This window comes from Phoxinus phoxinus, assembly GCF_949152265.1.
Source record: "Phoxinus phoxinus genome assembly, chromosome: 19".
Lineage (NCBI taxonomy): Eukaryota > Metazoa > Chordata > Actinopteri > Cypriniformes > Leuciscidae > Phoxinus > Phoxinus phoxinus.
In genome coordinates, this window is record NC_136894.1 from 27,845,383 (window position 1) to 27,873,139 (window position 27,757).

Sequence of the window (27,757 nt, forward strand, 5' to 3'; positions counted from 1 at the left end):
GATGTAACATGTCAGCGATTATTAAGTACATAATACTCTAACAGTTCTATGCAGGGGAGAAATACACACATAAAGAGGTCTGAGCCAACAACATCCACTACCTTACTTAAAAAAAAAAAAAAGTATCTAGACCTGTAACATTATTATTTTTGCTCTTAGCAAGGACTGTCATTTCCTTCAAAACATGCAAATCCAGAGCCATGCTGTGTGTGCAAGTGAAAGCAACACAGTCTCGTTCATTTGATCATCTCCCACGGTAGCGGAAAGAAGAACTCTCCGGTCTAGAAAAAAGACACGCACACGCACACACACACAGCGGACAAATCTAAACCCCTGAGCTAAACGTGTGTCTGCCTGGTTAGACAGAGAAAGGTCACTGCCTCAGCCATGAGATTCTCACGGAGAGCTGGACACAGTTTCACGTGCTGTGATCCATACAACATCGATATCTGTCGCACGCATTCTCCTACATACAGATCCAAAGCTCACTACCTACATTTTCACTTAAAAAAAAAAAAAACGAAAAAAATTCTAAGCGGCTCAACTGGTTCTGAGTGGTTGCTATGGTGTTCCACATGGTTGCTAGGGTGCTCCGGGTGGTCCACCAGACTTTTTCATCTCTAGCTCAAGTACCTCTCTCAATTTAATTCTAGATGTATTTATCCATCCGGTGAAAGTCATAAGTCTATAATCAAGTCTAATCAAGGGTAACTTGGGGTGAGGGTTTGAGCAAATTTAGTTATTAATTAAACAGTTTCATTGCCTGATCTAGTCACACACGGCAAATGTCACTGTCAAAGGGGAAAGCATCATCGCTAACTTCAAAAATGTCTGACAGATGATGTAATCTGACATCCATCAATCACAGCTTGATATCAAACAGACTGCGACTACCAAGGTCATAAATTATACATCTATAAAAAAAGAGAAACAGCCAGGCCAACACTGAATACCATATGGAGTCAGAAAGAATGACAGGTAGAAGGTTGAAGCTGCCACAACAGTTTTTAGATGTATATTAGCCTAAAAGAGAAGAAATACAAATATTTTAAGGACATGAATTTCCTTGAATGCAGTCAAAAGTATGAACCTTTTCATCGAGTTTAAGAATGCATCATTTGCCCACTGGTCTCTCTGTCCTGTTTTGGCTGAGGGAGAAACTATAGTGTGCGAGTGTGCGTGTGTTTGTACACAGATGTCTCATCAGAGCTCTCGCTGCTCATATTTTATTCATTGTTTGCTTGTGCGGGGCTACAGGAGACCATGCTGCAGACAAGCCAAAACAACCGCTGTGTGTGTGTGTGTGTGTGTGTGTGTGTGTGTGTGTGTGTGTGTGTGTGTGTGTGTGTGTGTGTGTGTGTGTGTGTGTGTTTCAAAGGTGCTGCAGCCAACACCCACCAATCTAAACCCAAACAGCTCAGTCTGTGTGTGAGATTCAGTTCATGGTGACCTTGGCTGATCCTTGTGGGCCTCCATCCTTTAGTTCAGACGTGCAGCCATCTGCTCTTTCTACATCCATCACTGGCCTTTCTCCAAAACCACCCACGGACATCAGAAATCCAAATCCTCTCCGTCCAGAACCTCACGCGTCTCTGGACACCAACACAATCTTTCCCAGAATTCCAAAAGCCTAAGACAAATAATATTCAAGATCTTCTCTGTATGTTTGAAAATCTCCCACTAACTCCAGTTGTCTTGGGAAGTTCAGACTTTCCAAATAAATAGGACATGTTGGGCAGGATTCTTCATGTTTCTTTCTCTTTTTCACTTCCAGCAAAGACATGAAGCTTTTGGTTTCAAAATGAAGAGAAAGGGAATTAAAATTGGGTGTAGAATCAATGCTTTATCACTGGATGTATTATTGAGCTGCCACAGAGCAATAGAAATGCAGGTAACACTCGAAAAATTAGAGTCTCGGGACTCTAAAATTAGAGCTTTTGCTGAATATGGTGCAAATTTATTTCAGTAATTCAACTTAAAATGTGAAACTAATATATTACATGCAGAGTGAGATATTTCAAGACTTTATTAGTTATAATGTTGATGATTATGGCTTACAGCTTATGAAAACCTTTTCACAATATTCTAATTTTGAATTTGGGGTTTTCATAAGCTGTAAGCCATAATTATCAAAATTATAAGGCTTGAAATATCTCACTTTGCATATAATGAGTCTATATAATATATTAGGTTCACCTGTTAAGTTGAATTACTGGAATAAATGAACTTTTGCACAATATTCAAATTTTTCGAGTTTCACCTGTATAGTGTTTAATATGTTTTTTTTTTAAATGACTGCTTAAAATTTTTTTTTTCACCACATAAACTGGCTAAATGAGTGGTATTTTCTAGTAAGTGTATTGCTTATTCTTTATCAACACCACACAATGTATCATTTCACAAAACAACTTTAACACTATTCTTCTCCTGCCTTGTATTAGCAGTATTTCTTTCAGCAAATGCAAATTCATTTTGTGATTATTTTCCTCTATTTCGTAGTCGTCTCACCAAAAACACAAAAAGGCAAAGAAAAAAAGAAAGAAAAAGTGCTAGACCAAGATATGAGACACAATGCCATCATAATAAAACTAAGAACTGAAACCTCTGTAAAAGAACTTTTATTGGTCTGTGAGACTAAAGCAAGCAGTATCAAAAATATCAGGGGTGACATTTCAAACACGGACGTCATTGATCCAGAACACATTCATTCTTACGTACTCCTGTGGTAAAAATAGCCTGAACTAGACGGAGAAGCATAAAACACACGTTACACAACTCATTTAGAAAAGGCTCCACACCTCAGGGATCACAATCGGATGATAAATGCGTTTTATCCTCAGAAAACACGGATGAATATGAACCAAAAGCGATACCCAGACTGAGTTGTGACTTTAATGGCTTCTGTCAATTCGGCTAAGATTATGAAAGCACTTAGACCACAACAACAATAAGAGCAGCGAGAGCTTTTTCTCCTAACAGTGGCTCTGTACCCAGTATTACAGTACCGCTGGGTAATTAGAGGCCCTAATTGGACCATCCACCGCTACATGCTGGTTGAGCCCCTGAAGGCAGCGCGTGCATCGCACACAAGAGTTATTACAAGCAAATCTGTGTATGCACATGGATGGAGAGTGCACAGAAAAGCTCCCCGGGCCTTTCTGGAATACTTTCAGAGTCTTTTGAAACACTCCAGAGTCTTTACCGAGCGTCGTACCAATTCTGTTGTGCATTCTGGTGTAGCGGTTCAAGGATTAGTTTAGGCAACAATGAAAACTCTCATTCGCGAGACGCGGCATATTGCAATTAGCGATGAGACATGCGAGAACCAATAATACCAAGCTTGACACAATGTGAAGACAGCTAAACATCTTCATTCTTGAGAAAGACATTTAACCCGAAGGTCCTGATTGTGTGCTAATATATAAAGATTTTACAATTCCTCTGCAATGTAAGGACTTCGGATATCCTTGAAACATTAGTCAGCATCTTAATGCTGCAGAGTATTTAGGCTAGGCAGAATAGTAGTGGTGTTTAAGCTAACTGAAGCGTCAGGCAATCTGTTTTAATTAAGAGTGCTGGCAGGAGCTACAGGGGCATGCGGCGTTCAGAGCTTCCTTCAGCCCACAGAGAGCTGCTGATCTACTGCTCCATCATGACCCAGCATTTCACCAGCGGGATGGAGAGAGAGCAGAAGAACAGCCCGGGTCAGGGCTGGAGAGCTCCAATCGGATGATACCACAAAAAAAAAACAATGTGGAACAATTCACAAATGGTTGATGACAAAAGAAATAAAGTACAGACTACTACAGGTGGGTTGTATTGTGTTTTGAGATGCACTACCGATTAAAATTTTGTTTTTAAAAGAAGCTTCTTATGCTCATGAAAGCTTCATTTATTTGATCAAAAATACAGTAATACTGTCAAATATTACTACAATTTAAAATCACTGTTTTCTATTGGAATATATTTTAAAATGTAATTTAATCATGTGATGCAAAGCTGAATTTTCAGCATCATATGATCACATGAGTCACATGATCTTTCGGAAATCATTCTAATATGATGATTTGCTGCTCAAGAAACATTTATTATTATTATCAATGTTCAACAGTTATGCTGCTTAATATGTTTGTGGAAACCATTTTATTATTTTTATCATCAAAGAGAGTCTGACTCTTAAATAGATCTCTATTCACAGTCTGTTTTCTATATTTGTTCTTCACGCTACTAACTTTTACAAAGGTAGATTGTCGAGAACGGCACTAATGATCAAACTTTTGATTAAGATAATGTTCCATATGTACCCATAGATAGATTATACTTATCAAGGAGGATAATTTTTATCTAAAGGTAATGCAATAGCTAAAGTAAAATAACGTTTCTCCATTTTTTCGCATTTATTAATGTTGGTTAATGTTCATTTCTACATATATTAATACATTTTAACATTTTTAAATTGCATTAATTAACATAAGTTGATGCATTGTGAACAAACATGAATTAACAATGCATAGTAGAATATAAATTAACAGTAACCTAGATCATTTATGTTTGTAACAAATAAAATATGCATGAATATATACATACATAAATATGCATGCATCAATAAATCAATTAAAGTGTAAATGACTAAATAAATGCATGCATGCATACATACATGCCTAAATAAATCATGTTAGTTAATGATAGCTAATGCATTCATTAATGTTGACTGACTGAACAAAAGCGTTACTGTGCATATTCTTGTTGCCTAGCTTGAAAAAAATAAGTTTCCACTCTGAAAAAGAAGCAAAGGTTAAGATGAAGCCTCAAACATACTGAGTACTGAGGCATTCCCAAAGGAAGAGAGTAGAAGACACCTGAAAACAGAACCAACAGGAAGCAATAAAACAAGGAACTACCAAAAGTGAAGCGACATGCTTGAACATCATCGAGATGGCAAGAGTCAAAACTGCAGATGATTCACAGATCTGCTCACCGAAGCCAGGTCGAGACCAGTGCCAGCGGGTCATGACCCGTACGTGAGCACGTGAGTGTTTTGACAGCGTAACAGAACGCCAATCATAACGGGGACGGCTAAACAAGTGAAGTGAAGAGCGCGTCCTTGCGTCTCCACCGGACTGGAATGAACTTCAGTCAAGCTGCATCACATCACACTGCCGTCCCAGAGAGACTGACTCCATGCTGAGCTTACAGAAAATAAAGTTTGACAGTGGGATTTATGCTTGCGTCCTTTGTTGTTGATGCGCGTAGGAAGACAGGACAATGTAGAAAGCTAAATCAGGTTATGAGTTTTGAGGCCAGGGCTCAGTCGAAAGAGGAAAACTCCAGCCAAAGTAATTACTGAAGTTAACTAACAAAAGAAAATGCTGGTGCAATCCTCACAAAGACGGAGGAAAATGTTTTCTTCCAGCACCACAAAGACCTGAGGAATCTCATTTTTCATTTGGAACATGCTGTCAGGGGTGAAATATAGCGGCATATGGGTGCAGGTATGGAGGTTTCTGTATCAGGTGGCATAAATAAAGACTGCTGTGGGCGGCACAGGATGCGGTCCATCCCCGTATCTCATTCCTCAGCTTTCTGTTCAGTCATATTCAATGACAAATACAACGCCGGTTTCTGGCTCTACCAGCGATGGAGGAGAGCGACTATGTGTGTGTGTGTGTTCCTTTGCCTTTAGGCTGACTGAAAAACAAGCTTGGGTTGCAGTTGAGCGCTCAAGAACCTGTAGAGACTCACTAGAGGACGGAGAAACAAGAAAGAAGGTGAGAAGGAAAGAAATGTGGTAAAGACATGTCCAGAAGCTGACGGGTTCTGTCAGTGGCCCTTTCTTAAGCAGCGAGAACATGGACAGATGCTCTCACTGAACGTGTCAGGTGAAAGACAGACACACTAAGGGCATTTTCACACCGCAATTTACCTGGAAATCCTTCAGAAAGCAGATCTGGTGTTCGGTAGTTTCTGCCAGCTGTTTATAATCTGAACTAGCGAGGTCTGATTTGTGACCAAATCATTCTTTCAAGTCGATTCGCTTTATTTAGTTTGTCGAACGGGCAAGCAAATACTGAAGGTCCAAATCGATTTGTGATTCAATGTGAATCAGTTGGTGGCTCAGTCTGAACTGGTTCATGGTTTAGTCCAAATCAGTTTGTAGTTCAGCCTGAATCGGTTTGTGATCCACACTGATAAAAATGATTTTTTTGGTGAAGTAAATACTACAGAAAAAAACAATGTAATTTACATGAATGGCACTAAACTAAGTAAATTCTATATTAGTACTCAATTCAATCGTGTAGCGTAAAAAAGCGTAAATATCAACTTTATAAAATTACTCATCTTTTCTGATACTGGTGTTCCCATCATGCACTGGGCCTTGAACAATTAATGAGGTTGATTTTTCACTGTTTTCCAGCTGTATTTACACAGTTTTATCATTACTTTTGTTGTTAGTAACTTGGTTTAGTAACTTGCAATTTTGTGACATTTGTAGTTTTTCTACTCAAAATGACACATTCAAACACAAAAAAACGATCCATCAAATGTTACCGTCATTGTGTATTGTCTACCAAGTATTGAGGTCTCTGCGCTCACACACATGACTTCTGAAATGTAGATATGGTGTCTCACACAATATCTATTGTATTAATTACAGATGTTTCTACTTAGAAACTTAAACTAAATAGATATTACTCAACCTTTTACTAGCCAAGTTAAAATTACTGTACTTATTTTCTTTGTTACTTTCACTTAACTTAGTTTACTTAGTGGAGTTTACTTAATTTTTGCACGAATATTTTTTAAGCGAATTTCACATATGGAATTAAGTCAATTTTACGTATAGTTTTTTTCAGTGCAGTCAGAACGGGATCAGGGTCATTTTGAAAAGTTTAGCTGTTCAGTCTAAATCAGTTCATGGTTGAATCAGCACTATTGAGGTCTTATTAGTAAACAAATCATTATTTTGAGATAATTTTTGTTTCAATAAATTTGTTAAACAGGTAACCAAATAGGTTAGAATCAGTTTGTGAATTAATTTGAATCGGTCAAGGTGATTCACGGAGAATCGTTTGGTGGTCCAGTCCGAATGGGTTCATGATTAAGTCCGTATCGGTTTGTAATTCATCCTAAAGCAGTCAGTTCAGGTCAAATCCGTTCATGATTCAGCCTGAACCCAATGGATAGTTTACTCATTCACTTTAGAACAACAATTGCACTTCATGAAGTTAATATTTACATACAATTAATCAAAATCAAACCTGGAAATACATCTTACCATCTATCAGCACTGAATAACGTCTTCATTAAGTTCAACACCAGCATGTGATCGACTGTAGTGCAGGTAAAGACAAACACAATCACAATAATAATGGTGTACCATAGCATGGTTACACAAATAAACAGGAACAGTCTTTATGCGCTCCCACTGGAGAGGTTTTCTGTAATGAGACGGTCCAAAAGGCAGACAGGATAAGATAATTGTGGATGTTTGGTGGGGTGTTGAGGAACGGAAGAAAACATCATTAGCTTCATGCCGCAATAAAGAACCACTTTGATTTCTACATGAGGGTCATTTGCCACGGGGACAATTCACTTGAGCAATACGGGAAGAAGAATGAGATAAAAAAAGAAAGACAGAGAGAGACAATAAGAAATAAAGAGCAAAAGAAAGACTACAGTAAATGCATGTTGAGAGTAAGTGGCCTGATGAGAATTTAATCATTGTTGTCCAGAAATACCTTCTTCAATTAAACCACAGCAGCTTCTGGCTTCTTATTTCCTGTTTATATCCACTTCCTGTCCCTCATCCCTCTACTACTAAACTTACTTTTGATTGAAATATGTCTCTGAGTCCCTAAGATGTTGTTAAGCCAAAGAAATTATACTTTAATTAGCATTCAGCAAACACACACAGACACACACAGTAAAATGTATTAAAATTGTAATGATATTAGACTATTTTTATCAATGCAGTTCAGTATTAAATGTACTACTAAACATATATATAAATAAGCTAATTAAATAAAACACTAACTACATTTAGATGAGCTTTATTAATATAAAAACAAATTCCAAAATGTCTATTTTAGGATGAAGCATTTGGTACCTCTTTATTTGTATGGATATTCATTTGTATGAATAGTAATAATATTTTAATAACTTAACTGAAGCTCCTGGCTACTAAGAGATTAGGTATTTCTCAAGTTTATTTCTCAAGTTCAAGTAATTAGTAAACAAATTGTGAAACAGACGGGTGAGCTAGTTAGTGTCTGGAGATCCTGGTTTATGCACAGCAGGGACGGCAAGCGCTTTGACATTTCCAGATCCGAATGGGACACGATTCATGGATATTTTTTCTCTCTCCTGGTTTCTTTTCCATTGGCCATGTCAACTGTTAGTAGGAAACTAGACATGATATTTATAGTCCCACAGCAGCCTTCAGGAGGCTCTCTCTCTCTCTCTCTCTCTCTCTCTCTCTCTCTCTCTCTCTCTCTCTCTCTCTCTCTCTCTCTCTCTCTCTCTCTCTCTCTATCTCTCTCTCTCATTTAGTACAGAAAATAATTAAATACATTTTAAAAATAACAAATTAAGAAAATGGTAAATATGTGGTGTGTGTGTGTGTGTGTGTGTGTGTGTGTGTGTGTGTGTGTGTGTGTGTGTGTGTGTGTGTGTATCACTGATTAGTCATCAACTCTCTCTTTTTGTGACAAGCATCAATGTATCTTGCCGCTATATGATCTTTTTTCACCTAATAGATGTTGAATTTTTTTTTTTGATTTGGTGAAAACAGGGTAAAGTATTTCAAATTTTGTATAAAAAGTCCCTCTAATGTCCTCATAGTTGGGACAGCTGGTGAGGAAGTGTTGCCCTGTCTCCACTTCTCACTGGTCACAGTGCGGGCAGATGTGTCTCTCTCTGGGCAGCCAGTGCTGTCTGTATCTCACACACACACACACACACACACACACACACACACACACACACACACACACACACACACACACACACACACACACAGTGCTGTCTGTATCTGCCCGTCTCTACACTCAGAGTGTGATTGCTCAGTCTGTACCTCAGCATCATTCTTCTTAATTTACAGTCTTTAACTGTACTCAGGTATTCTGCGGATGTGTAGTCTCTATTTACGGCCAGATAACATTCAAGTTTACTTTGTTTCTCGCTCTCTCTCTCTCTACTCTCTCTTTACTCTCTACTTGGACATTTCAACAATTTCAAAAAATTATATACAAACAAATGTGTGTGAACACACCCTAAGGGTGTTTTGAAAAATCATGCCATGAAAATATTCAATTGAGTTGGTAAAGCTCTACCGGGATGCATTTAATCCATATCTTTCAGCATTAATAACCAACAAAATGCAGTTCAAATCCAGTTTCTTGGCTGCTTGCAAACCACAGAGGAGCGTTTTGCAGGGGTTTTGCCAGGTGTGACCCAAACAAATTTGATTTAAGCAATTAAAAACAACCTTTCCAGTCAAAGTAGGCAATTATTGGCCAGTATAACCAGCAAAGTGGACCAGACCTGCCAATAGTCAAAACATCGGCTCTTTGAGACTAGTAGGAGCATGACAATGCAATCATTTAGACTACATTTATTAAGAATAGATGTCTAAATTTCAATAGCAAACTCTTTTTCGTTTCCTGAATGTAGAGAAACACATCAAGGTGCTGCCCAAAAAACCCTTTTTATTTTTTTTATTTTCTTATTTCTTAAACCATGTCCCATCAGATAGAGCAGCTGAAGCTTAACAGGCCATCTTACATAAAACATAACAGTAAACACAAAATCATTCCTCTCGGAAAATACAATTTTTTTAACATTCACCCTCCGATTCATTTCTTCCATTTTGTGATAGTAATTCATACTTGGGTGCTTTTATTTATTTATTTATTAGTAGTGTTTACCAAGTCAAGCATCACTATTACTATTGCTCATATTTCAGGTCAGATTTGAACTTTAATTATTAAACTTGGGGGTGTAACTCTGCAATGTTTGCCTGCCAGACAATAAATATGGCAGAAAACTCCCACAGACGTACACTACAGTCATATCCAGAGTCATATCTAGAGTCAAGAATATCACAGAGACTTGAGGGTGGACCACCTAGCAACTTCCCACAACACAAACATGCTTAAAACCACTAACAACGTGGCAACAACAAAACAGCACACTGGAAACCACTCACAAAATTATTATATTATTATAGGCATGTGCAAAACTCCGTGGGTTGCATAAACCACTGGTTGACTATGTCATAAGCATGCCATGGTATAATTAAGTTTCAAGTTGAAGCCCAAAATTGATGCACTTCTCAGGGGGAGTTTGCATGTAAAAACAGTGTATTTTGGAGTATTTTTAGTTGTCTTAAAAAACCTTAGTGGTCGGTCACTAAAAATGGCATTAACTTCTAAATTAAAACACTGTGGCTGGAATTATCCAAACATACATTGTATGTATAAAAACATACAATATTGTTAAACTTTTTTGTTTTAAAGAAGCTCACCAAGAATGCATGTTTAGTATTTGATCAAAAATACAGTAAAAACAGTCATTTGTGAAATATTACCATCTAAAATAACTGTTTTCTATTTGAATTTATTTTCAAATGTAATATTTTCCTGTGATGCAAAGCTGAATTGTATGCAGTCTTTTAAGCAGCCATTACTCCAGGCTTCACTGCTCATATTTGGTGCTTAAGACCTTTTTTTTTTGGTAGGACTTTATTTTACAGTCCTGTTCCCTATACTATATACTTATTATAGTAATTGCAATAACTGGATAATAACTAGGTACTAACCCTATCCCTAAACCTAACTTTAACCCATGTAGTTAAATTATATTAACAGTACTTTGTTAGGTAACTGGAAGTACACTGAAGTGCATGATACATATTGTAAAATAAAGTGTAACCCATTTCTTTTTATTATCAATGATGAACACATAATTGTATTATCAATGTTGTTATTATTGTGGAAACCGTGATGCTTTTTTTCAGGATTCATTCCGCAATTATTTGAAATAGAAATCTTTTGTAACATTATAAATGTCTCTGCTGTCACTTTTGCTGAATCATCTTTGCTGAATACAAATGTCCAAACAACATAAACCTCACTAATCGACTAGATGATTGTTGGTCGAATAGTTAATCTACTGGTGATTATCCATTTGCGTTTTTCCAATTAAAGACATTCACAAATGCTCCCATAGGAAGGTTTTGTCAGATTTAGCTCTTTCTGGGGCCAAATCCATCAAACTACAGCTAAGTACATCCACACACACACGCACGGCTCAGTCAAAGGACAGCTCCACAACAACTTCAAAGAAGAGTGTGTGTGTGTGTGTGTGTGTGTGTGTGTGTGTGTGTGTGTGTGTGTGTGTGTGTGTGTGTGTGTGTGTGTGTGTGTGTGTGTGTGTGTGTGTGTGTGTGTGTGTGTGTGTGTGTGTGTGTAGGCCACCTGCTCAGTCACCGATGCTGAAAGCTGTCTGGGATTAGAGGACACACACACACACACACACACACACCAAGAAATGGAGTCCAAAGACAACGCTTTTCATGTTCGCATGTGTGTGGAATACCACTAAGAGCATCATGTGGTCTTATTTTCCATCCTCAAAGACGCAGAGATGAATGTTCGTAAAAGCAGACGTCTTTATTCAAAGAGAGAGCACATCAAAACAGTGGAGTCACGGGGAATCTCAGATGGGCTCGAGTGATCCGACTAATGCACAGACTCTATTACGAACTCAGAACAATCAGCGCAGCCTTTGAACCGCCGTCCCATTACAGGACGTGCGCTGTATCGAGACCGCCGGAGCATTTACAGCGCGATAAAGAGCGAGATGGTGTTTAGACTGTATGTTTTGTGTACCTTTAGTGCTAAGAGTTTTGGACGTCAGCTCCAGCGTGTTCAGCGTCTCTGTGCCGATGTTCTCCAGGGTGATGGTCAACTGCTGGGTCTCTCCGTTAAACAGCTGCAGAGACACGCTCGTGGACAGGTCTTCACTAGACAGATGAGCTGACCTGGACCGGGACAAAAAATACAAAGACTGAAAATCATGAAATGTTCATCGGGGGTGTAAATAATTGCTTTGACAACAACTCAGTTGTGATTATTAAAGTATGTGAGGCATCATGAAATTGTCACAACTTGATTATATTAAAAAAATGTATACGATTGTAAATGCTAAAATGTAAAAACTTTCATAAACATTCTGAAGACACAAACCCTACTTTAAAAGGGTTTAACTTTTAGTTTTACTTTAAAAAGTGGCACTTTTTACAATAGACAAGCTCTTTTGATTGCCTTGCATAATAAACCAAGAATCTCAGAGTGCACCTGTGGAGAAAAGTGTCTGCTAAATAAATTAATATAAAACACTGGGTATTAATATAGCTATTATAATCAATTATTCATTTCCATATTCATTCAATTGAAATTAGATGTATGTATGACAGACAGACAGACAGACAGACAGACAGACAGATAGCTATTTTCTAGGCAATGGAGCATAGCTCTCATCTTCTTTAATAGAAAAATAATAACTTCTAAACTGTTTTATTTACCAGGCTAACATTTTGATTACATGTCACCATAACGTTACCAAAAAAAAAAACAAAAAAAAAAACATTTGTTTCTTTAGCTCAAAATCCTGTTGGTCCAGATAGCGCACACGCACACCCTAGAGGACTATTGTAAAGTCCAGCCAATGCCGATGTCAATAAGTTCAATGACTCTTTTAATTGAAAGGTGGAACTACAGCCGCTGTTCAATTAAAAGAGTCAATCGCCTTATTAGGGCTTTGCCTCTGTGATTTCTCATGTGGCTTGTCCCCTTATATCACCTCTAATTTAGCAATGCCACACACGCTTCTAGAATGAGAAAAAAAACACAGATCATGAGGATGTGCAAAATCATGCTGCAAAAATTCAGATTCCCCTTTGTGCATGACAAATCTAAAGTCTTTAAAATGAGGGAACACCCTGAGGCAGGGTCCATTTAAAAAACTGTTCTGTCCCATCAGTTTCCCCTCAATCGTGGTGTTTGTTCCACTCAGAGTGTCTAAACAACATTTAGTCAATCATTTAAAAGTTTTAATCCATTTTTCATGTCTTCAAACCATCGTTTTTGTCAAAAAGCATTTGCACTGAAGTTTGACTCTAAGTGCCCCTTCAAGAAGCTCAAAAGAAAGTGAAAATGAGTGTGGATGTAAAATATTTCCATGAATTCATTTAATTTACTTGTCATAAAAAAAAGACTAAAACAAAGTTTAGTTAAAGAAAAAACAGTTCAGTTCACTTGAAAAGGAAAAGCCAAAATCAAAACTGTTTGTGATATGTATTTTTGCTTAAAAACTGTATAGTTATAGGAGGCTAAACTATACAGCCTGCCATATTTGGACTTACAAATTGTTCCATTCATTTTTATATATCTCCTCCCCCTTATAATGTCTCTGACCAAACCTTTATTCCAGCAGAGCCACACTAAATCAACTAATTTCATTTGATTTCATTCTGAATGTCATTTCAGACCGATTCGTTTAAGTTTGAAGAATAATATTTTGAATGTACTTGAGAATAAATATGTTTCCAGCAGCTTTTCTTGCAGAGCTAAATGTGATTAAAATGACTGACAATCCTGTCAAATGGAGTATAATGCTGTGTGTGCGTGCGAGCGTGTGTGCGTGCGAGCGTGCGTGCGTGTGCGTGCGTGTGTGTGTGTGTGTGTGTGTGTCTATAAGGAATTACTGTAATTAGCTCTGGGTGCTTTGGGATCTTTCAGAGTCTTACAGCCTGCCAAAATCTTCTCAAAATAGCCATATAAAAGAAGAGAAAAAAGAGGGTGAAAGAGAGTTTATCGTCGTCATAACTGCGTAAAAGTACGTAAAATGGTTCTCATGTAAAAATTTTAACAGACCCAAAACATGTGCCACGATACATTTTTCTAATAGTGTTGAATCCAGAAATCGTAACTCAATATGGTGTCTGTAGTGACGCCTTAAAACTAAAAGAGCCATTTGTCATTTTGATAATTTGCTGATTAATACTAGAACATGATTGACAATTAGCTGGACAAGCCTGAAAAATACATTTTTCCAACAGCAATGCAGCATAAAATAAATAATAAATAAACAGCATAAAGCAGTGTAAAAGTAGCTATGTCTTCTGAAGTTTACACTATAGTTTTCTGAGGAACAGACTGAACTCCACCTATGTATTCTCAACTGTACACATGTAAGAACTTGAGGAGAACTGACTTCATACATCCACCAAAAAAAAAAAACACCAGTTGATTAAATTTTTTTTTTGAGAATTGAGAATCCTCTGCTCGCCTCAAACACACACACACACACACACACACACACACACACACACACACACACACACACACACACACACACACACACACACACACACACACACACACACACACACACACACACACACACACACACACACACACACACACACACACACACACACACACACACACACACACACACACACACACACACACACACACACACTGTTCTGTATCATTTTTACTCTCTTTCCTCACCACAACTACCTAATGCTTAATGCCAACTGCTATGTCAAGCCTGTCTTTTCTTAAAGGGATAGTTCACCCAAAAATTAAAAATCTTGAGTGCACTATCCCTTTAAGGTGTTGGCACTGGTGCCAGGGGACAAAAATAAATTATATTTTATTTTTTAATCATAAAAAAACACATTTATATATATATATATACACACATTTATTAATTATGTTTCATACTAGCATGAAATACTGTGGTGTCTTATTCTAACAATCACCTTAATATTCTTTTTCAACCAGTAATATATGATGTTTCAAAGAATCAACGGCATGAATTTTGCGGCAAAACTTTGTTATCTGGTAGGCTGATAAAAACCGCTGCAATCCTGACTCCCAAAACCTCCCAACAGCAGCCAGCCAATCACAACAGATTTCCTGCCAGCACTTTATTTCTGTGTTCAATATGCATCAGGCGGTCCGTGGGCTTTCCATGAGCAATCGGGCATGCTGTCAGAGGCTGAGAATAACCACAGAAACGCTTCCTCTGATTTTTGACAGCACTGAGCAAAGTCACATCTCTATAAAACCGTGATTTGCAAGCAGTCTGCAGCGACTAAAATATTATCATAAGAGAATGTGATATAATTAAATCACCTTATAATTATTCTTATTGTACATTATGAAGAAGAAAAGCGTGAACCTCGGTAAGGACGTGCAGAGCTGCAGTCGTGGCAGTGACGGCACCACCTCCACCATACAGCCGCTGCTCTTCACCCCCACCAGACCCTCCAGAAGACAGTCGCTGCTCACCCCGAACACCGACGTGTGGTACCCTGCGCAACAAACTATATTAGTCAAAATCAGATTTAAAAATCTTGCATAATCATAGACCGCACTAACGATCTGAAGGCAATTAGAGCTCATTAAAGTCTTCCGAAACACACTCATGATTTGTAGACATTAAAAACTGCTGGAATGGCCATAAAGCAGGGATCAATGAGTTTATCCCATTTTAATGAGAGGATATTTAGCTGGTTTATTCAAGCAGAGAAACACTTTACTTGTTTTTCAGTTTGAGGCAAGCTTGATTTCTGCATTATTACACCATTATGAACCAGAATAACTGTTCAGTAAAAACTAATTTCTCATTTATTTACTTTTTTTTTTTTTGACATTGACATTGATTTTGAAACACTAGAATACCGATGAATTCAAAAACAACCCCATTTACCTACTTTACTTAATGTACTCAATATTTACTCAATTATATTTCCTGCCCATTATACTATAGTAAAAAAAAAACAGAATACATGTTCACACACCAATCAATTCCCAATTGATGAAAATCCTTATTTCCTCACTGAATATTGAGCTTCAGTTCTGATTAGAGATGTTAAACTGCAGTGTTGTGGTGTTGTAAAGCTCACCGTTGATGGTGATGTTCCCTGCGGTGCGAGGAACTCCAACCAGAGTCACCGGATACAGGCCGGACTCCGCTGGCAAAGACAGAGCGGCGGGAAGAGACTCAAAATCCACACCTGATGTCATCAGACCCTGAGGAACACAGTCACAGAGTGTATAGTGCTCAATACACATTGGTATAGTGGTAATATTTTTATATATATATATATATATACAGTATAGTCACACACACACATATATATTAGTCACACACACACACACACACACACGCACACATGTTGTTTTTGTTTCATGTATAAGAGAAATTTGTAGAACGAGTAAATAATGACTATTTCATTATTTTATTGTTCTCATTGTAATACTATAAATAAATACTAACAATGTGAGAAATCCTTCAACCTCAACTGAAAACACATATTTACCAAATACAGCAAAGAAGCTGAACTAAAATAACAAACACAATAGCACATTTTTGGCATTTTGTGAACCTCCTAATTTATGGCAGAATACACACGTCTTACTGTTTTACGCTTTTTTACTCTAGCTTTTGTCTTTGCGATAAAGACAATAATGCCAGAATAAAGAGATAAGACACAAATGCAGAAGCCAAAAGCAGAATGAAAAGACAGAAATAGATCAATGAAGAAACCATAGGTGACAGACCAAGGTTTTAGTTTTTTTTCTTTCTCTGCTCCTTTCCTTTTTTCTTTTTTTTCTTCTTTTTACTCCAAACATCATATAATCAATCATCCTGATATCAATCTGATATGGAGGAGATGAAATCACTCCCAGCATGCTCTCCCCATTACCCATGGAGAAAATTGCTCTTGTTCACAGAACTACAAAGAAAGGAACCAGCGTTCGCAGAATCACAGCGGCAGATGAGAGCGAGAGACAGAGACAGATTGAAAACCAGCCGTTTACTCCTCCGTCGTGGAGGTGAGGGCCGACTATTACTACACCTCCAGAAGTCAAGCTGCTCTCCGAGGAGAGTTTTCCCGCTTTCTATTCATACACGAGACACCACTCAGACTCCATCAAATGTGCTTTATGGGGGTTTTATCATATTAGCCTGAATGAACCCATTAAACTCAACAGGAAAATAATCAAGAAAGAGGATTTTCCATTTCTCCTGACATGCGGTCCGCTCAGTGTCCAACGTCTCTGTCACATGAAACTTTTCCATCTAAAAGAGAACTTTAAAGTCAAGCCATTTTAGTCCAGCAATTTTGAACAACATTTCACACCCAACATATTACAGTGTCGAACTAAATATTTAATGAAAAAAAGAAAGAAAGATGCTGCATTTTATTTATCATCAGCTAATTTCCAGATCAAAGAGTGCACTAGGAGAGAGAGAAGCACCAGCACTGGTAGGATCATTGAGTCTCATTACTATTAATGGAGATGATTGTGTTTTGAGCGTCTGCGAGTTTCCACTTCAGTTTCATTTGCTGCAGTTTGTGCTTTCTGAAGAGATACTCAGCTACTCATCTGTGGAGATGCATGTTTAAGTAGCGCTGTCATATCTGGCTATAACATGTCATATAGCCTAACACGCTCTCATACGTTTGTTTTTTAACATTTAGGAGGAATAAAATTTACATATGTGGTTTCAACAACCAGATGCATTTACATTTGTTATCCAGCAGCCATATCACCCTGTAGCCCAAGACTGGTGTCCCACTGAAGCTAAGCAGGGTTGAGCCATTCTGTGGTCTGTGTGGGACCTAACACCACAGTGTAGCGATGGGGACACTATTCTGACAAAGAGCGCCGTCCTTCGGATGAGACGTTAAACTGAGGACCTGACTCTCTGTGGTCACAAAAAAATCCCAGTATGTCTTTCGAAAGAGTAGGGGTGTAACCCCGGTGTCCTGGCCAAAATATGCCCAGTGGCCTCTGTCCATCATGGCCTCCTAATCCTCCCCATACACTGATTGGCTTCATCACTGTCTCCTCTCCACCAGTAAGCTGGTGTGTGGTGGGCGTACTGGCACAATATGGCTGCCGTCGCATCATCCAGGTGATGCTGCACATTGGTGGTGGTTGAGGTCGAGAAAAGCGCTATATAAATGTAATAAATTATTATTATTATTATTATTAAAACCCATGAATTCACTTCCAGCAAATTCAACAACCTCACTGTCTAGACCGTAAAGAGAGACTCAAAAGACTCAAGGATGTCTTCCTCATTCAAACTCTGAAGCAGCTTTGTATTGAAGATATATAATAATGCAATTCAAGATTCTGCTTTTATGCAGTCAAAGCTTAATTAGCCATAGGTTACAATGACACGTTCAGCTCTGAAGGCTAGTTGTAAGTACCTAACCTGTAAAACAGTTTACTTTGTAAAACCTGCGGCTCATATGGAGGGATTCACTATTGTATAAGCCATTGTATATTTTGAAATAACTATATCACTATTGTATATTTTGAAATAACTATATCACTATTGTATATTTTGAAATAACTCATTTGCATTTCCTTCCTGAAAAGGTTAATTAGCTTGACAACTAATGCTAACGATCTGTTCTCTGGCCTGGATGTCTAACGGCAGACTTTCTTCAGCTGCTACAAAGACCCCGTGGAAATATTTGCCTTTTTTCCCCGGTTCCACCTGACAAAAATTATACAACCCATTTTCAAAAGCACTGTACCATAATCATACACTTAATTAAACCGAGAGCGAAGTCAAGAAATATTTTCAAAGCAGTTTCATGAACTGAAGACATTTGCAATTAATATTTTATAGCCTATATAAATAAATTAAATTACTAAATTATAAAATAAATGAATTAAAAATGAAACACTTAGGCCAAGTAGTAACAAAGATTATATATATATATATATATATAAATAAAATAAAATGTTGTCATATATTATCACTGTCAGGCGGAAACCAAGTATGTCCACAATCTCTACTTTTCAGGAAAGTAAAAAACAAAACAAAATGAAATAAAAAATGTGTTGATATTGTGGCTGTATGTATGGCCAGACACTTGCATGTGTCATTATATTAACAACATTAATGTGTGAACAACATTGTTTTGTCCGTCATTAAAACGGCCGCATTCAACGTACAGGCTATACAGTTCATTGTAGCAACTGTGTGTGGCTGTTCTTTTTTTCTGTAATTTGGCCCAAATCTCATGGTATAAAAGATGAAGTGCTACGCCAAAGCTAAAGACAGTATTGGCCATAACTCAATAACAAACGCTAGACTAAGACTCTCTTCTCCACTCCACAAATACACAAAACAATTTTGTTTCCTGAGTAAAGAAAATGCAGTATTTACCTTTGCTTTGCAAACAAGCAGAGACGTTCCAACATGTGTGCGGCACTTCATTTAAGACTGAGCAGGGTGGAGTTATGAGGTTTTACCCACAGTTTGAGATTAAATATTTGCAAAACCCACAGACAGACGAAAATAGTAAGATGCTGAAAGAAGAGACAGCATTGTGGTTCATTTAATTAATTGTGTGCAGCCGCTGTACGGTCAGCAGTAAGGTCACACTGGTTCATACTGGCACCATCTGACACTGGTTGTGAGTTTTATAGGGCATCATGCTGATTCCATCTGGGGGCAGATCTGGGCATGTATGGAACAACACAACTCACCTACAGAGTCATTTTCCTTTTCACACATCTACACTAAAGTCCATGCCTGGTGGGAAAGGACATAAAAAACCTTTGGATTGGCGTTTAACCTCTAGCTGGAGTGCACACCTGTGCCCCGAGTCTGTGGGGCGTCTATGGTCTAATGGTTATGGATCCGGGCTGCTAACATAAAGACAGTAGATTTAATCCAACAGTCACTACAATGACAGACCTGTTCCATCACTATAGTGCCCTTGAGAAAAATGGGTATTCAGTTCCTTTGGGGAATACAGCTCTGTTCCTAACCTCGGTGAGCTGCCTACCTAGACAGCATTAGGCATCACAGGTGTGAAATTTTGCAAAAATCCTAAGAATGCATTGCTGCAAGATATGTAATTCATCCTCTCCTCGGGTCATTTTGACCCGAAACTCATTTTTTATTTTATTTTATTTTTTATTTTATTTAGTGTTCATCTGAGTGGTCCAAGACCTTAGGAGTTTTGTCGCACTTTTTTAATAAAAATTGACTGAATTCAAGTAATTTGTTTTTGTAATACAATTTTTTTTTAAAGAGGTAACAAATCCTTCCCTTGCGGGTCAATTTGACCCAATTTGGAATGAATGGTAAGCGAGGAGTGATTCAGTATACATAGAAAAACATACAAATATTCATGAGTCATGAAATATCATGTTCAATTAGTTTTTAATAATATTAAAAAGACTAAATTGACCCAATGTGAAATATTTTGAGCTGTTTATTGCATGTATTGGAGAGATATTTTGAATTTAAGTTGAAATAATGTGCTTAAATTATATTATTTATTGATCAAATCTGAAAATGTAAAGGTACAAAAGGTAAAAATAAATAAATAATAGAAAAAAATATTATAAAAATTTAATTATATAAGCTTTCTAGACAAAAAAAAAAGTAGAGAAGGATGAAGGTTAAAATAATACATTTGAAAATAATTATTTCATAAAAATAACTACAGTAAAACAATATAAAATAAAATGCAAACAATTACAAACAAAAAATAAAAACAAAATTAAAAATAAACAAACTGAGGTAGCTCAATAGAAATAATGGTTGTTAAAATTTGAAGATGCCTTGTTATGATAAAAAAAATAGCTCGGATGGAACAAGAATGTGTTCTCCATGAACCGCCTCTTAAAACACAGTTGTCTATGTAGAGAGCAGACAGAACTAGGAGAGCAACATTTGATACACGATTACCTTGGTTTCTTAGGAACATCTCCACATGGCTGGATTCTGGTAATTGGGTCTTCTATGAGTGGCCCATTATAGTGTCAGGAAGACACCGTAACCCCTCTCCCACATTCACACAAACTGTGTGATTCTGCCTCTATTCCCCTGTCATTATGATCAGGTCTTAGTGACCGAAACGGCCCTCGAGCCACCAATAAGCAGCACCATCTCCTTTCAGCTTTCTGGGCTGAACTCTAAGTGCAGCTAATATTTAGAGTGGAAAATACAAAAGATTTTTGGCAATGACATTTGCAAACACAATGAAAACATCATGTCCTGAGAAGGAGCGATGTAACCTGTTTCATTTTTATACACTTCAAAAAGAAGTATTCACAAATAAAATCTGTGTTTTCTCTGACAGTGATGATGTAAAATCTTGTTTTCTACCGTGATTAGGACATTAGAATGTCAACCACAGGTTTTCTGAACCTTTACAAAAGCAATTCAACTAAAGAGCACATGCACTTAGCAAGCGAAATGTCTTTTCCATACGAAGGCGAAGAAGAGAAGTATAAGGTACTCCTTTTCTCTTTTATTACATTTCTCTCATTTAAAAAAAAAAACAAACAATTAAATAGTAAAATAAAAAACGATAAAAACACTTTGGTTTTTTGTCTAAACATGGATGAATTCTGTTTCACACGTCAGAACGATAGATTAGATTAGAAAAGATGGATAGATTGATAGATGATGGATAGATGATAGATGATGGATAGATAGATAGATAGATAGATGGATGGATGGATGGATGGATGGATGGATGGATGGATGGATGGATGGATGGATGGATGGATGGATGGATGGATGGATGGATGGATGGATGGATGGATGGATGGATGGATGGATGGATGGATGGATGGATGGATGGATGGATGGATGGATGGATGGATGGATGGATGGATGGATAGATAGATGGATAGATGGATAGATGGATAGATGGATAGATAGATTAGATGGATAGATAGATGGATAGATAGATAGATAGAGCTTACCATGTTCTCGACACGCAGCTCAAATGGCATAGGATTATAGACCATTAACTGCACCTCACACACGTCACCCTGAACCCACTGGAAATCTGCAACACACACAAACATTTTTTATGAAAAGCTGCATGCTATATCAATGCATAAAGACAGAAAAACATTTAGCTCCTAAACATAAGAAGATTCATTGATGTTGACAGGCCTGATCAATATGTTTGCATGATCTGCTCTATAAATCTGTCCAAACTGAACAGCCAGCGGCGATTGTGAATATATATTTCACTTGGGTGTGCAATAAGATGACCTGATATGACATTTACATTTATGCATTTGGCAGAGGCTTTTATCCATCTGCATTCAAGGTATAAACTACGTGAATCATACACCTGAATTTTGCTCTGTTTTTGCATAAATCCCTCAGAACTGAAAGTTAGCAGACTACATTTCACTGCGGAGCTTTTCCATTAATCCAGAGACGGAGTCTTATACTGATTAAGCTTTTCCAAACAATGGCCCGTCGTTCCCTCGGGAGGAGATATATTCACTGTATTATCTACAGTATGCTCGCAGATTTCACGCTCAAATTAACCAGAGCCCCGTCTCACACTAATAATCATCCGCCGCTGAAGGCCATATGGAGTTTAGAACGCATGAATTATTTTCAAAGAATGAAAACCAACAGAATCTATTCTTGTCCGGTGCCTCTGCAATGTTGTTATTGTTGACATTTCTCGGGAATTCCAATCGGAAGATTCACACCTTAAAAAACTGATGTCACTGTGAGATTCCTAACATGCTGGAGAGTTTCAAACTGCACACATTGCATTAATAAAAGGAGGCGTAATATATAGACAGTTCAAATCATTTTGAGGTTGAATAAAAAATAACTACACAAGGGATGATGTACAATCACATGGTAATTGCACACAAAAAAAACAGAGAGGGTAATTACTTTGTACAACATCCAGATTTTTATATAGCTACCGAATAATAGACGTGAAATACTAATTTGAGTTTCAATTATTTATGTGAGAAGAAAGATAAATTGTGATGTATATTTCAAATAAACTAATTCAACTTCAAATTAAATTAAATATGTAAATAAAAGTAAAAATGAATACAATTAGTTAATTAAGAAACAATAAATTTAAGAAAATGAATATGAATAATTAAATATTTTTTTATAAATAAATAAATCTAATGTCAAAATAAAAATACATTTAAAAAATATTTATAAATAAATAAATACTTTTACAAATTAGTTTATAAATAAATAGATAAAAAAATACATATATCCATACATACAGGTGAATTTCGAAAAAATTTAATATTGTGCAAAAGTTTCAGTAATTCAACTTAAAAGGTGAAACTAATATATTATATAGACTCACTCATACATGTAAAGATATTTCAAGCCTTTATTTGTTATAATTTTTATGATTATGGCTTACAGCTTATGAAAACTCCAAATTCACAATTAGAATATTGTGAAAAGGTTTTCATAAGCTGTAAGCAATAATCATAAAAACTATAACACATAAAGGCTTGTAATATCTTACTTTGCATGTAACGAGTCTATATGATATATAAAATATAAAATGTATTAGCTCACGGCAGACAGTTCAAAGTCTCCCCAAACCCATAAGTCACCCTGTATGTTTCCACTTCCATCAGGAATCTAATAATCCATTCCAAACGGGTGCATAAATCCAGTGTGAACCAACTGTTGGGCAACACTGGATTGACGCCAGGCTTCACTCCTGAGGGAAATTAAAGCACGGTTGAGAAAGGAGCTTCTTTAGATGCTGGGAAGCCCGTGTGGGAGATGCTTTTCCTTAAGATGAACGCATCAGAAGACAGCTCAGACCTCTGAAATGATGAGAAGGGGACGGGACAGGCCAGGACAGGCCAGGACAGGCCAATTAAATATAATATCCTACTTAAGGAAGAAGCCCATGGGGCGGATTAAGCGTTTGATTTGAGTTGGATGGCACAGGAAGGCCCTGTGCACTGCTGAGGAGGAGGTGAGGAGCATTATGGGTGGCTTATGAAGACCAGAGGCTCTGAGGATGTGAACGGAGCCAAAGCAATGAGACACCTGTCGAGTCCAACATCCACAGCTTTAAGTCAACACCAAACACCAATCGCATTTCATTTTATAATAGTAACATTATAGCTTGACGGTGGTGAATAAACTGAAAAGAAAAATCATGTTTTGGCTAGTGTTCAGTTTAATCATTAATATCTCCTTTTGTTTCTCTTGTACGCCACACAGAGAGAAGTGGGCAGTGAATAGGAAATAAAGATGCCCTCCGAACTCAACTTTCCACCTCAGTTACTAGATCTCTCTCCACAGGAGGACCTTAAGGAGACACTGACCTGAAGCTTTATGAGGCATGCTCCAACTGTGCATGAAACATACATGGAAAAGCAGTGGAACGGAGATGGATGAGAGAGAGACATATACATATATTTAAACAAACACACTCCCACACATGAAAAAAAATTGACTTTTTTTGTCTCTTATGCTAACCAACAAACAAAAAAGTGATATTCTTAAAAATAATTGCAATTTAAAAGAACTATTGTATATTTTAATATATTTAAAATGTCATATATTCCTGTGATGGCATTGATCATGATTTTCAGCATCATTACATCATTCCAGTCTTCAGTGTCACATGATCCTTCAAAAATCATTCTAATATGATGATTTACAGCTCAAGAAAAAAAAAAATATATAGATATCATTATTATCATCAATGCGGATTCATTTTTTTTATATATACAATGATTTTTTTTTTCCTTTGAAAGAATCCTGGAAAAAAAGTAAGTATGTATTTGAAATAGAAATCTTATAAATGTCTTTACCGTCACTTTTTATCAAATTTAATGCATCATTGCTAAATACTATTTTATTTTAATCTTTAAGTCTTACTGACCCCAAACTTTTGAACGGTGGTATATAAATAAATCCAAATATACAAAACAACAATTACATAAAATAAATAAATTTGGGATTTTATTAAAAAGAAAGAAATAATAGAATATTGTAAGGGATATCGGGTGGACTCTTGGCTAGGGCCAGTAAGAAACAACATTGCAAATCACCTAGCAACGCCCTAGCAACCACCTAAAACACATTAGGGATTCTGCATAGCAACGCCCTGGCAACCAAAAACAACACTAAGGCATGATGATGGAGAGTTCTGCATGGAAAAACACCTCAAGAACATCTTCACAACACAATTCAAAAGTTCATGATGATTGTATTTATCAGGCATTTATTGAATTGTGAAAAGCAGCCCTACCAGCATGGATCCAGAACATACTAAATTATGACATAATTTAATGGAGTAAATGATGACCATTTTCATTTTTTCATCTCTTTAACATTATTCATATAACATTTACGCTCTAAGCAATCCATTCTGTTTGATGAAAGACTACCAAAACAAAATCTGCAGACGCACAGCGCATACTCTGCATTAATGTTTCTCCTCAGTGACTCACACACTCGAGGACGACAGGAAACCCTGCTCAAGTGAAGCTGACTCACCTCCACAGTGTGTGAGGAGCTCTCCTGAGTGACTCAAACCTCTGCAGCCACACACAAACAGTTTACCGTTTACTAGAACACAGCACTGAGTGTACGAGCGCATGCTACAAGTGACTCGAATACATGTTAAATAAGTGCATAAAGCTGTTAGTCATGTTTTAACACTCAGAAGCCAACAATGAGATTTATTTTTTACACTGCACTCTGTTGCTCATAATAAAATACTTGCTTACTGAATAATGTACTGTATATACTGTACTCTACAACATTAAAAAATTAAAAGCCAGCCGCTTCAACAGTTAAACAAAGACATGGAGACGCTGAAACACATATTACCATAAGCTGAGGTTATCAGGCACGTTTTCTTATATATTTCAAATATTTATCTGTCAAGAAATGTCAAGATCACATTTCACCCCAAAAACAAACAGAAAAATAAAAATGTTTTGCATTAATAATCTTTAGAATTCTTGGAATTGCATTGTGACATTTTCAGGATATTTAAGCATTTTACTGCCCAATTATCATTCCAATAATTTTAAATTATAAATCTCATTACACTCTCTTAATTATATATATTTGTTTTACTGTATTACATTTAAAACACTGTTAATTAAAATATTTTTAATTAAAATGCCATATAAGAAATGCTAGCATAATTAAAAACTGCTTTAAAAGACTACTTTGAATTATAAAAATGACAAATGGGGAGACTAACTAGTTTAATTGTCGTGTAAATATCACACATTTTTCTAAATGCAAAATATCATTTCTTTAGGTTTTTAGGTGTAAAATGTGACCTGGAAAGCACTTCAAGAAATCCACCCATTTGCAAATTAGCATAGTGATTAAGTATGTTCACGTCAACAACAACAAAGACGCTTATGGATCGACTTCGGCAATGATGCAAACATTATTTGTAATTATGGTCATTTCAATGAAATGTGAAGTTAAGTTTTGTTTAAAATGTCTTTGCAGTCTGATCAAATAATGCAGTTGAGAGCACTGCATTGTGGGATAAATACTTCAAATTTTGTAAAAGTGTCGTAGGTCAAACAGAAAATACAAAATGTAAATTAAATTATTTTTTTTAAGTTTGATATTCCCAACATGCATAAGGTCGTTAGATCAGACTAATTACAATAGGAAGCCCACATTCGATGTTTCTGTGCTAAAATCTCTCTTTATAACAGCCTGTGGTTTTTAAGTGTTTGTCTCCAGCAGGACAGCAGTCATTACATCCCCACAGTGTCCTCGTCCAACACAGCTTGGCAAACAGGGATTGTGGGATTGCTGTGGACATCTGCTGGTGTGAGAGCTAGTGGACGCACGCTCCATCCCACATACACAAACACGTCAAATATTTGCCCTTTTGAGCGTGGCTTCGCGATAAACCGCCCTAAGTGGTGTTGAGACCTGGCAGGTGAAGCCGAACGCAGACGGTGTCACCAGGACAGGATGGATGCACCTGTCAGTGTCTCTGAATCCCATCTGCAGGGGTCAGGAAGCTTTTACAGTGTGTGGGGAAAGCAAGGAAAGCTTTGAAAAGCTGCTCCATCTGTTCACTAACAAGCACCTTTCTCACACGGGGAGCGAGGCTGGCTGGCCACTCCAGCTACGGCCGCAGATCTGGGGAAGCGAGAGTTTTGTAAACCCTGAAAACTCCCCGTGTGGGAACTCCTGCGGGTCATGACAAGTGTTAACGAGAGATGAATCGGCTCGTTAGAGAGTGCTGATTATCAGTGTGTGAGCAGCTGTTCTCCCACACAACACACACACACCCTGAGACCACTCATAAACGCATGCACAATATGAAATATAAATGAATTAAGATGACCAGTAACAGTCGTTATCATATTAATTCCTGAATCATAGTGCTGCTTATTATTAAGTAACAACCGCATGCCTATGACCATATTACTTTTTTTAATCATTTAACTTAAAATAAATAAATGATTTAAGATAAATACATCGATAATTTAAAATAAATAAAATAATGACTTAAAATAAATAGATTTATGTATATATATATATATATATATATATATATATATATATATATATATATATATATATATATATATATATATATATATGTATATGTACGTACAAACACACCAAAATATTTAAAACGCATAATGATTTTAAATAAATACTTGCCAATATAAAATACATATAAATATTTCAAATGAATAGATTTACAAATAAATTAATGACTTTTAATAAATAAATAAACAATTTAAAATAAACAAGGACTTAAAATGAATAAATGATTTAAGAAGAAAACAAATAATGATTTAAATATAAATAAATAAATGATAAAAGATCATTTTTAAAACAAACAAATGAATAAATAAAGAATTTGAAA

The 27,757-nt window shown here is 36.7% G+C and overlaps 1 protein-coding gene across 2 annotated transcripts in view; it reads right to left on the minus strand.

The window, feature by feature from the left end:
* Positions 1-27,757, minus strand: part of trappc9 (trafficking protein particle complex subunit 9) — a 181,541-nt gene that overhangs the window by 108,793 nt on the left and 44,991 nt on the right. For both annotated transcript variants that reach the window (XM_079589902.1, XM_079589901.1), the window contains 4 exons: positions 21,837-21,922; positions 15,983-16,109; positions 15,256-15,388; positions 11,892-12,043 (listed from right to left, as the gene is read on the minus strand). In XM_079589902.1, coding sequence (XP_079446028.1) covers positions 11,892-12,043; positions 15,256-15,388; positions 15,983-16,109; positions 21,837-21,922 — 498 coding nt within the window. The remainder of the gene's footprint in view (positions 1-11,891; positions 12,044-15,255; positions 15,389-15,982; positions 16,110-21,836; positions 21,923-27,757) is intronic.